Source organism: Protopterus annectens, chromosome 9.part0 (assembly GCF_019279795.1).
Source record: "Protopterus annectens isolate FY-2018-M chromosome 9.part0, PAN1.0, whole genome shotgun sequence".
NCBI lineage: Eukaryota > Metazoa > Chordata > Ceratodontiformes > Protopteridae > Protopterus > Protopterus annectens.
Genome location: NC_056743.1, coordinates 1,471,937,786 through 1,471,951,427, shown reverse-complemented (window position 1 = coordinate 1,471,951,427; position 13,642 = coordinate 1,471,937,786). Strand labels below are relative to the sequence as shown.

Genomic DNA, 13,642 nt, shown 5'->3' with positions numbered 1-13,642 from the left:
AGTTAGCATTTTTTACATTGTATAAACTTTCATAAATCCTTCTCACTAGCTTCCTTTCCATCTTTCTTACATAAAATGAAAGACAGTCATTGCACAATACTATGTATATCAGACTGGCTGACTTACAATCCCCTTTTCTGAAAAAAAATTTTTGTTCTACCCATGTTGCCCAGAATAATTTCCTTAAAATCCACAATAAATCTGCAATAATTACAACCTCCACATTTAATGGTACCCAGTGTCAACTCGTGTGTACCTCTCTCTAACCTACCTTTAATATTGGGGTGGACTTTATATATGAAATTGGGCCTATTACCCCAATGCCTGTATAGTTCTTCATCAGTATGGCCCAATTATGATTAATTATTTGCTTCACCTTGCTTGTTATGTTACCGAAATGAAGTCATCCCTTGGTGGAACTTGTTATCATTATGGTCATAGAGTGACCTTACATTATTCAGTTGATCTGGTCTGCCTAGGATACATTCAAATCTTGTGTCGCTATTCTCCTCTACTTGAGACTTTAAAGAAGGAGTTCAAGTGGGTACCCTCAGTCCAAGAACATAGACATCATTCTGTCAAGTTCTCTCTCGAGGAGTTTCCCATCCGAAACCATCCTGGCCGCCCTATTGTACTGCCCCTTTACCAGGTTTTTCTTACAGTATAATGGATGGTTACTTGTATAATGCAAATAACTATTGGAAAACATCTCTTTCCTAAAAATCCCAGACGCAAGCACCCCTTGCTCAATTGAAAGCTCAGCATCCAAGTAATGTATATTTTGTTGACTGTGGTTGTAAGTAAACCACAAAAAAATCAGTAGAGTTAAGTATTCCACAAATGGATCTATCTCTATAGGGTCTGTCTTCCAAATGAAAAACATGCCGTCCAGATATCTAGTATAGAATGAGCAATAGTGTCTCTGGTCTGAGATGAGTAAAACTTTTTTTCTCCTAAGCCAACATAACTATGTTGGCAAAAATAGGGGTGCACACCGCCCCCATTGCTACCCCACTCAATTGTTTTTAATATATCACCTTGAAGAAAAAAGTTATTTTTCAACACCAAAAAAAGGTATTTTTCAAACATTGCCCATGATGTGGAGCTCGACTGGTTTGAGGAAATTCTTTTGGAACATCACCCCCTAGAATGGTCGGAGGTAGTTTTCTTGGTACAGTTGATGGAAATGGTGTTGAAAAATAATGTTTTCATATATATATATATATATATATATATATGTGTGTATATATATATATATATATATATATATATATATAGATATATATATATATATATATATATATATATATATATATATATATATAGATATAGATATGTAAACACATACACACACACACACACACACACACACACACACACACACACACACACACACGCATATGCATACACACAGAATTATATATATATTTATATATATATATATATATATATATATATATATATATATATATATATATATATAGAATAAAAAAAAAAAAAAAATGTGTGCGTTTGCCTAGAATTGGCTATTTTGATATGTGGAACATATCTTAACAAATTGGTGTATAATATTTTGTTTATTAAATGAGGTGTATTGTGTTACGTGTCAAATGTAGAGTCAGTAATATACGTGTACAGTAAAAAATGGGCTGTAAAAAGTACTGGCAGACTGTGGTAGGGCAGGTGGGTCAGTCACAGTGCTGACATAAGCTCTCAAAGAAAGGCATTTCTTTTATTTTGATCAGGCACAAATACACCTATAATAAAATAACCAATGTAGAAAGAGAAGATAACTCCCAGTCAGCACCCAAAACTCTTTTGTTTTATTTATCTTGCAGAAAAGTGCTTATCCATCCATATAAACAACAGGAGGGGTCTTGCTAGGAAGAAGAATCACAATAAGTCTACATCACACATAGGACTATAATCCTTTTCACCATAAATACTGTTCTAAGACATTGACACATCGCCTATTTCAGGCTGTGATTGCAAAGATGCAAACATATCAAGAAAGGTATTCAGGAAGAGGTATAAAGTGGTTCAGTGATGCCTTATATCATGAGAAAGAATATAGGAGATTTTACAACACTCCAGTGTGGAGAATGTGCCAGCATTTTTATGTGATGCATGTATGCTCTGTGAGTTAGTGTTTGTGATGGTGTGTGTGCATGTGTGTACGTGTGTGCGCCTACATTTCATTCAAATAAGACAGTCACACAGTTAATTATAAATGCAATTTTCTTTTTTATTGGGGTAAGCTTGCTGAATGAGCATGAATACTGACATGTGATATTGATCTAATGCAGCAACAGTCGGTCATATATAAATGGGTGTGCCTTAAGCAAGCCTGGCAGATTGCACACATAGTAAACAGTACTGGCAACAGTCTGCTATCATAAGACATTGTTTTGACCGGCTGATGAGAACACAGACACACATATACATACAAATGCACAAATATATATATATATATGTATATATATATATATATATATATATATATATATATATATATATATATATGTATATGGGTCTACCTGATAACACTGACACACAAAAACACAGACAACAAAATCACCGACACCGCAAAACCGAAAGTTCAAAAACACAAAACTTCACATGCCCGACAAACCACAATCCTGACAATCAACAAACAAAACAAATCCCCTGTCCAAAAAGCACACACACAACACAAGCACACCAGAAACCTTACAAACCTACAGTAAACCTTACATATACAACTATCTATGCACTAACCTTAACCCAAACCCTAACCCTAAGGTCCGCCACTATAGCACACTCACCTAACCTGCGCCCTAACCCTAACTCACTTAACCCACCCCTAACCCTACAGTCTGTCACTATTGCACACTCATCTAACCCATGCCCTAACCCTAACTCACTTAATCTGCCCCTAACCCTAACCCCACACTTACCTTAACATGTCAGTGTTCTCAGTGTCAGGATTTTCAACTGTTGATCATCAACGTTGTCGATCTTCCAGTGTCAGTGTTCTCGTCATCAGCGTTTTGCAGTTTTGGAGTTATCAGGTAGATCCATATATATATATATATATATATATATATATATATATATATATATATATATATATATATATGGGTCTACTTCATATGATCAAAATTTCATATGATCGACACTCATTTCACCAACACCAAAACACCAAAAGCTCAAAACACCGAAAACTCATTTGATCAAAACGCATAACACTGACACATGAAATTCAAAGCATTATGCCCTTTTCCCCACTGTAGCATGATCCTGGAGTTAGAATAAATAGTTAGGGGGGTGTGGGGGCACAGCCCCTCACATTAGTTAGATAAATATTGTCATCTGCAAACAGTCATTTCTGTTACAAGTATCCATGTGTATGTTTGAAATGTATGACGTATGTGGGGGCGAAATATTCTAACTCCAAGATTGCGCTACAGTAGGGGAAAGGGCATAATGCTTTGAATTTCATGTGTCAGTGTTATGAGTTTCGATCAAATGAGTTTTTGGTGTTTTGAGCTTTCGGAGTTTTGGTCTCTCTGAAAAGTTTGTCGATCAAATGAGCTGTCAATCATATGATGCAGACCCATATATATATATATATATATATATATATATATATATATATATATATATATATATATATATATATATATATATATATATATATATATATATATATATATATATATATATATACATATATATATATATAAACATATATATGATCTTGGCTGATAGCTCTTCTACCTGCACACCATCAGTCCATTCATTCCATGAGATGGGAGTCGAGCACTTCCAGGTGAGGTGAATGATAGTTCAATGACTCATTTCTTCCTAACCAGAAATCCTAAATGGCCCTTCAGTCCCTGGCCAATATCTAGAGGTATCAGAGCTGCTAATCGAAATTGGGCCATCTGTGCCATAGCCAGGGTTTTATCACTCTATGCCATGGGTTATTTATATCATCATTCCATTTAATTTTTTTCCCAGGAATTAATAATGTCTGTACTTTGAAATCTATTTTGAAATTAATTGGGTCCGATTCCAAAAGAGTCGCTCTCAGTTTAAGTGAAGCTGGCCTCTGGTTTAAGCCTTTTTATACACAGGCCTTATACCGAAATGCAGTCACTTACATTGAGAGCAAGTCTTTCAAAATCAGAGTAGACTTACACAAAGCAACTATTTTGTAATTTGGTTCTATATTTTTAATTATTTTCGAATTTTATATTAAATGTTTCCTATAAAGTGTTTAAGTCACATGTTAATGCTCAAACAATGTTTGTCACTTAATTGTTTAACAGTATAAAAATGGTATTCTTGGTAAGAATATTTTAATCAGTTTAGAGCATGACTTTTTAATATAAAAGTTTGTGTGTTAAGCAAGCAATAATGCCTGACATGGTGTGTGTTAATGTATAATTAACGCTCGTGGCATATGGCCTCTGCACTCCTGGAAGAACATTAATTACACACTAACACACACCCTGGAGGTCATTATTGCATCTAGAGAATGGGCTTTCTATAAAACTGCTGTATTTACTTACTTTTTTATTACTAAATTTTTAATGTATTTTTGATGTAAAATAGTTCCTCTGCCTAATGTTTCAGACTTGCTGTAATATATGTCAGTGGTGTTTGGCAGAAGTATTTTACATCCAAAATATAACACTTTAAAAATAACCAGGTATTTTCTTTATTTTTTGGTACCTTACTCCTAAATCATTTGGTTCATTGGCAGTCATTGGAGATTGAAGTTACTAAATAATGACATAAATTTGCATTTTAGACTTTTATTTCCTTCAAAATTTTCATGCTAATGCAACTTTGTAATTTATAAGAGTAATAATTAAAATCAGTTTCTATTTTAGTCTTCATTCCCCTTTATTTTAGGCTTTATCTACATTTCTTCAGCTGAAAGGTCCAGAGGTATGCAATCCTCTTTACTGCTGCTGCTGCTGCTGCTGCCACTAGTCATCTTATTCACTCACTCTCTCACACACACCTGCGCTTCAGAAAATGCATGTTAATGGAAACCCTGTTACTCTAGCAAATTTCTAAGTGCCTAAGAGCAGAATTTAAAATCCATCCCTATTTTTGGTTCTTTGATCCCCCTTTATTTTTGTCTCTCTCCAGATTGCTTGTGCTAAGAGGTGAGAGGTATGGTCAAGAGGTATGGAAACTTTTTAACTGATGCTGCTGCTGCCAGGGGAAAGCTCAGTCACTCTCACTCTCTCTTTCTCACACACACACACACACACACACACACACACACACACACACACACACACACACACACACACACACACACACACACACACAGTCTCTTCTGCTTTTGTGCATGCATCCACTCAAACATGCAGACAACAGCATAAATACACATTGCACACACATGCTTTTTTCCTCTTTCATTTATTTTTTTACACTCGCTAAATACCATTCACTGACTAATGAGTGTAAAATACTTCAATCAATCTCTCTCTTCCTCTCATACACACATACACTCTCACACACAGGCATAAACACACACACACAAACACACACACACACACACACACACACACACACACACACACACACACACACACACACACACACACACACACACACACACACACACACACACACACACACACACACACACACACACACACTTTTTTTTATTTTACAGTCACTAAACAGCTAAAGCACTGCTTAGCAAGTGCAAAATAATAGCAGCCATTACATTTTTTTGTCTGAGCTCTGCTGCCATGAAGTGGTAGAGTCATTTTTTTAATGGGCAGCATTACTTGTATATTAATACCCTGCTTGAGAACCTTCATTTTCAAATAAGGGTGCTGATGTACAGTTTGCCCATTCTCCAAATGTTATTAAATGTTATTGCAAACTGATTTTTTTTATGTGTGTGTTTGTGTTATTTGTTCAGTGCATTTTGGAGAGCTGTTCAGGTTGCACTCCATTTAATATAGTAATCTATTCTCAAGGCATCTGTTCCTTAGGATTTCTTTTTCTTCTTCACCTTACTGTCACTCTGCAGTGTTATATCTGACTCATCCATGGTGTACAACCAGTTCATTGAAATGCTCCAGCAAATGTGACTGGTGTCAACCACATTGGCAGAGTGTCTTGCACATCTCATAAAGATATATCAGATAAATCTATTTGTTACCAGGGTTTCTATTGTTGGGGGATCCTATCTCCAGAATTTTGTGTATATGCAAAAGATCCATACTCATTGAATATTTTATTAAAAGATAGGATAATACATTTAAACATTGTAACTTACAAAGATCACCAGGGAAGCTGGGCCCATAAAGCTCCATAGAAATCCATGGTCTGTCTTCAGCCAACAGCTGAAATAAGAGAGGAAAAACAAAATAACATTTGTTATATCGTTTAGTCTGGATACATCAAAAAGACATGTATTACAAAATGCCATAAAACTCTTATAAAAGCAGTAATATTACAGCCTCTTATATCAGTGCTGTCTCCTTTTCTACTTTATTCATTATTTTTTTGTGACAGAAAAAGGCAAAAGTTGCAAATTTGAATGTGGCTTCACTGTTTATTTTATATATCTAGAAAATAGTTCATTTGGAGGTATGAAATGTTTGGTGAAGCAGTTTTCAGTACATTTGCTGATAGCACTAACCTTTTCTTTTGTCACTTATATTCAGCCGTGTCATGCACACAAGGTTGTGAATAGGATAAAACACAATATCAGGCTGCAGATCTTGTCTCTGTCTAAAACTGCAATGAAAAATCTTCTTGTTGATATGCACTGTGAGGCTGCCTGGTCCCTATTATATACGCAAATGTTCAGTATTGTGAACGCTTCTTTATCAACAGCTAAATGTTGAAAAGGCCAAATCCTGAAGACATGGAACAGCAATTTTTTTCCTAGGGGAAAAAAAAATCACTGGGCTGTTTTTGGGACTTTGCCATTTCCTCCACTGTGGTACGGCCTCAGAGTTGGTATATTTAAGTTGGGGGATGTGGGGGGCACAAATAATTCTACATTATTTGTGAATATTGCTATGACTTATACTGAACTGTATGTTATGTACTGAGCTTCAAGAATATAACCACAGTGAACCCTACTGGAGGACAGCAGAAATGTATATGGACTATATGCCTGTGCAAATGTGTGTTTTAATGGTATAAGCTGGAACATACAGAATTAACTTGCAAAACTCTAAGAAAATAAGTTGGAATCAAAGTGTTTTATGATTGTGTGTTTATCTCTCAGTTTCAGTGAAGGAGACAGGATGTCTAGAGCTAGAAGTTTCTTTCTATTGTCTTGAAACAGAAATAATTACTAGGTTTGAAATGTAAAGTGTTTTTATTGCTCTGTGACTTCCTAATAGCTGCACATCTGAGGGATCAGTATTTATAACACAGAGATGTTAGTTTCTGGTTAGCCTGGGAACTGAAGGCAGGTGACAGAGAGTGATGTCATCCCAGCTGACTCAGCAGTAATGTGCATTATTAATTTAAGAACTATCTCAGAGAGTGAGCCAGTACATTTTGTATTTGTCTTTGGGCCTGGAAAAATCTTCTCATCAGCACTTGCCTTGCTAATAGTAAGTAACCAGGTTACAGTAAACTCTCTTAGAGATAGATAGGAATATAATAAGATTACTTTAGATGTTTTGTATTTATTTGAAACTGTCCTGCAATGTTTTGAAATATTTCCTGTGATTCTGAACTCTGTAGTTACTGTATTGTTTAAGTATTTTCTTGTTCTTTTATTTATTATTAAATATATTTAAACATTTTCATTGTGTCTGATTTATTTAGAGATATTTAAACTCTTAGAGTACTTGCATATGTATTTGGTAAAACTGTGTGAGCCACTCCAATAACATTGAAAGCCTAGGTCACACTTACCATTTGGATAATAGTAACATCACACAGTAGGATTTGTCTCCCTTTGGGAAGGACCTTATAGTACCTGATAAAGAGCTGGTTGGTGGTAGTGATAACTACCTTTTAGTCTGAGCAGAAGGGGGCATAGCTAGTAAACCTGTGTCAGCCTTTACCATGAGTGTGTGTGTGTTAGTATATAAATCAAATCTCAAAGTGTGTGTGTCAGCTACTTGGGCAGGGGCACGAAGCACTGGTTGGACGGAGAGTGTGTTGGAGGTTTTAGCTTGACCGCTCGGCTGAGATCTTAACCCTATAGCTGTGCCAGTGGGGAGTCTTATTGGGGATCTGTAGAAAGAGGGAAAAAAACAAACCCAGACTGACTGTCATCTCTGTGTGCTCTTAAGGGAAATTGTGCTTTACTGTGTGTGTACTTGTCATCCTTCCAGTGTGCATGTCCCTCACTGGTGCTAGTGGTGAGGATTGAGGCTCCTTGATTACTGTGCTAGTGCAGTGGCATCATATGCACTACTGGTCTTTTGCATTGAAAATAGTCATTAAGGTAGAGTCTCTAAATATATTCCATTATGCTGAGCACTGAGAGAGTTATGTGAATGTTTTGTGCACATTCCTATCTTGCTGGAAGTTTGCTTGCTACCTGACCTGAAGGTGCTTACTTTGAAATACATTTTTTTTTGCTACTGGCAATTACATCTTTTCAAAATGCCTCCAATAGTATTTAGCAGCTGAAACACTGGACAATCCTATGCATTTTGTAAGTTATGTGCATAAAATGATGTTGATGATGAAAGACAGAACAACCTTAGTGCTAACACTATATACATGGTGAAACCTAAACATTTTTGCCCATTATAAATTAAGTATAATAATTATTTTGTAATAATGGTGATTTTTTTTTTCTGAATGAGGTCAAATGCACATTATTCTTTTTCTGGTTTATAGGATTGATCATCTTAGCTTTTCATTCAACAGCCAACCATCAAGCTTTTTATTCCTTTTTCTGGCTCATTTGTTCTATTGGCTGGTCTTAGTGATGTTGCCAGCTGGGTCATGGGTCATGTTTAAATGAGCCATCATTCTAGTATGGCCTGGATTTTTTTTTTAATTTGCCCTAACTACTGTTGAACCACCATGCCTGGCATAGAAGAAGATCAATGAGGGTTGCGATTATATATGATCTGCTAATGGGTTCCCCAGTTACTCATGACAGGGCTGAAATCTCCACATCTCCAGAACAGGTTATAATAGTGACCGGGAACTCTTCATCCTACCCAGAAGAGGCAAGCTGGCAGGTACCTCAGGATCAGCATTATGTGTGACTGCCTGTGCACAATAATTTTAATTTTATTTTAAAAACTTCTGCATTATTTTGCATTTTGTGCTTTTATATATACTTGTTTCACAGTAACACCAAAGCATATTAGCTATTTATAAACTTTCCTATGTTGTAAATAGAATAATGTTATTATGTTTATTATTATTGAAAGAATCAAATAACTTCCCCTATCTGAAGTTATGCAGCAGCCAATTGAAACATGCCTGAATGTATACAAAGCCCAAAAATTCCTAATCAGAGTTCTTTAAAGAATTTTGCCTTTACCTTGAGCTAGAGTGACCTCAGATTTGGTTGTGTTAAGTACAGAGTGCAAGTGCAGTGGCCCCTGGAATGGAGATTGCCTCCACAAGAAAATAATTTCACTGTGCTGCCCCCTGACCTCCTTGTACACTATTGAAATACAAGCTAGACATTGCTGGCATGTTATCTGTTTTGTGGTAAAACTGTGAAATTACTCATAGTAATAAAACATAAAGACTGACCAGAAAAGTCACAGCACACAGAGAGTTTAACTGTTGAAACCATTAAACTATCTGTGTGCAGTGACTTTTCTGGTCAGCGTTGTTTGTTTTATTTAATTCTGGAGTATGTTGGGTTGTGGTGTTTTTGGATACAGTAACAGAGATGTTCAAATAACAGGATTATTGTTGCAATAATTCATAATTTAGAAGGGAATTGGGATAATCCAAAGATGTACATTAGTTCATGGCCTATAGGGACATCACTAGGAGTTTTTAACCATTGTTTCACACTGCTGCAATTACAGGAATTATAGGTCTAAAAATAGATCTGCACTGTAGCCACTCTCATTCCTTTCCAGTGCACCAGAAGTTGCAAATGAAATAATGACAAAAAGAAATTCTCTTGGGGAAGGCTAACTGCACCATACAATGTAAATTAGCATTTTCTAATATGAAGAAAGCATGTAAAAATGCCCATATTTTTTGTAAATTATATAAGAATAAAATAGCTTCAACAATACTTTCACTTTCCATCCTATAACCACCTCTCAAATAAAAAAAAACTACTATTCAAGCTCAAACCTTGCTACACATCAGCAATTTCCCACCCCAATAACTAAAACTCACCGCTGACTGAATTGCATATTCAGTCAACATCCTAATAAACAGGTCACTCCTTGAAGCCATAGTCCCTACAATATGGAAACTATCTCACATAACACCTATTCATAATGGAGGACAATTCACAGAAATCTCTAATTTCTGCCCAATATCAATGCTATCCCCCCTATCCAAAATCATGGAAGGTTGTATTGACCATCAAATCATGAAATATCTACTCCAAAACAACCTACTCTCTCAAACCCAGTGTGGCTTCAGGCCAACTCACAGCACACCCACAGCACTACTCTCCTTTACAATCAACATTAACTAAGCCAGAGACAAAGGTCACCTAGAAGCAGCAATATTCCTGGACCTCTCAAAAGCATGTGTTACTGTTTCACACACCTTATCACTTAACAGACTATCCAGCCTAGGTTGTTTCTTCTCCACACTCCAGTGGTTCCAAAGTTACCTCCATAAGAAGAAACAAGTAGTTAAATGGTCAAACCAACTCTCCCCCCCTTCCTACCAAACCCCACAGGAGAACCCCAAGACTCTATCTTAAAACCATTACTATTTAACATATTCATCAATAGCGTACAGACCTCTTCTTCCCCAGGAACATCTGTACTTCCCATACCCTTCCTGAACTGCTAATCAAAATGCAACAATCTTTCTCAGCAATTGAATTATGGCTTACAAGTCCCAACTGTATGTAAATCCAAAAAAAAAATAAACCATGATATTCCACCCAAATATACCACCCTCATCCCAGGCCAACTAAATATTTATGCAGCCAACAATACAGTCTTAGACGTTGTTCAAGAAACTAAACCACTTGGTATTATAATTGATGATAAACTCAACTTTGACCCTCATATTCAACAAAATATCAAAAAAAAAAAAACATTAAAAACTAGGAATACTCTACAGAAACAGACAATTCCTTACTACTACAACCAAAACTACTCTGACTAAAACCTTCCTGCTCCCATCACTTCTCTACTGTTCCTGTGTATTAACTAATCTGCAGAACTCTACCAAAACTAAATTAGAGCAATGCCACAACAAAGTTGCAAAGTTTGCAACCAACTCCAACTAAAATACACATCACCGTACTTCACTCAAAGATTTAAACTAGTTAGAATTAACACAGCAGGTTTCATATACACACCTAATTACAACACACAACCTATTTTATAGGCACACTGTCCAGCTCTAGAAGACCTAATACAACATTACAAACCAAACAGATCCCTCAGATCTGAAGATAAAAACCTCCATGACATCTACAAACCTTCTAGAAACCCAGAAAAATCTCTATACTCTATGCACACACTCTGTTGCTAAATCTTGGAACACCCTCCCTCCCAACATTAGGCTAACTCCTAGCCTACCTCTCAAACACCTAAATAAATCATGGCTATGCACAAGCATACACAATCTGTCCTCCTATACCTCCTTCAATTATGTTAACATGTCAACTACCATTAAGCACTGTCAAGACTGGAAAAAATGTTAAAAATATATATATATTACATTTTAAGTTGTTGAGCTGGATTTGTCAGAATCTCTCTGGCCTTGCATGGTTTTTTTTTTTATCAGTTTGTCTTCTGTTTTGGGCTGGAAAATGTATCATACTGCTCCTATCTTTCTACCTCCTTATGAGTTAATCTAAACAGCACAAGAATTCTTCTACATCAAACAAGAAGAATGGTACTGTGCAAATATCCTATCACTGAGGCAGTGACACCATATCATGTTAAAAGTCTTGTCACGTTTATAAAGGTCTTCTTAAATTTATTATTTTGTGTAAAGTGTTATCAAGATAAATGTGTACTATATTCACTGTATACTTATTTCTACTAATCTTGCTTGTAAGTCTTTGTGTACAGTGTTATCACAGTTAAACTAGCGATGCACTCACTGTATACTTATATATTATAGTTTGCTTGTAAGTATTGTAATTTTCAAAAAATTGTGGAGCTTTTCTCCTTAGGCTGCTGCTAAAAACAGGTCTTGTGACTCAGTCGGACTATCCCAGTTAACAAATGTCAAATAAATAAATTAATAAATAGATTAACAATCAGACCAGACTTCTCAAATGTTTCTAATTTGGAGGTAGTACAAAATTTCAGGTTTGACTTACTCTTACACATGATCTACCCACTTTTGGAGGTTTGTTCCCATTTTCAGGCTTTATTTTCTTCTTCACAAGATGTACCCAGTTTTGGAGGTTGGTTTCTATTTTTAGGCTTTATTTACTCCTTCACTTGATGGACCCTCTTTTGGAGGTGTATTCCTATTTATAGGCATTTAGGGCATTTAACCTTCACATGATGTACCCACTATTGAAGGTAGTTTACTATTTTCAGGCTTTATTTACCCCTTCACATGATGGACTCACTTTTGGAGGTTGGTTCATATTTTTAGGCTTTATTTACCCCTTCACATGATGTACCAGGTTTTAGAGGTTAGTTCTTATTTTAGGCATTATTTACACTATTCATATGATTTTATGGCATCCTATCATATAAGATTTTGAAGCTGTTTAGTACATACAGTGGATATAAAAAGTGTACACACTCCTGTTAAAATTCCAGGTTTTTGTGCTATAAAAATGAGACCATAATAAATCATTTCAAAACTTTTCCCACCTTTAATGTGACCTATAACCTGTACAATTCAACCTGCTAGGGGAAAAAGTATAAAAAATAAAAAATGTACAATAAGCTGATTGCATAAGTGTGCACACCTTTAAATTAATACTTTGTTGAAGCACCTTTTGATTTAATTACAGCACTCAGTCTTCTTGGGTAGGAGTCTATCAGCATGGCACATCTTGACTTGTCAATATTTGCCCACTCTTCCTTGCAAAAGCCCTCCAAATCTGTCAGATTGTGGGGGCATCTCTTGTGCACAGCCCTCTTCAGGTCACCCCACAGATTTTCTATTGGATTTCAGTCTGGGCTCTGGCTGAGCCATTCCAAAACTTTAATTTTCTTCTGGTGAAGCCATTCTTTTGTTTATATGGATGTATGCTTGGGGCGTTGTTGTGCTGAAAGGTAAAATTCCTCTTCATTTTCACAGATGCCTGAAGGTTTTGGGCCAAAAGTGACTGGTATTTGGAATTGTTCATAATTCCCGCCACCTTGACTAAAGCCCCAGTTCAGCTGAAGAAAAGCAACACCAAAGCATTATATTGCCACCAACATGCTTCACCATGGGGATGGTGTTCTTTTGGTGATGTGAAGTGTTGTTTTTGTGCCAAACGTAACTTTTGAAATTGTAGCCAAAAAGTTCTATCTTGTTCTCTTCCCACATGCTTTTGGGAGACTTGATGTAT

At 36.0% G+C, this 13,642-nt stretch overlaps 1 protein-coding gene across 1 annotated transcript in view; it reads right to left on the bottom strand.

The window, feature by feature from the left end:
* Nucleotides 1-13,642, bottom strand: part of LOC122810710 (putative adhesion G protein-coupled receptor E4P) — a 378,388-nt gene that overhangs the window by 87,601 nt on the left and 277,145 nt on the right. Inside the window, exon 5 of the mRNA XM_044082275.1 lies at nucleotides 6,296-6,362. Within this exon, the coding sequence (XP_043938210.1) occupies nucleotides 6,296-6,362 (67 nt within the window). The remainder of the gene's footprint in view (nucleotides 1-6,295; nucleotides 6,363-13,642) is intronic.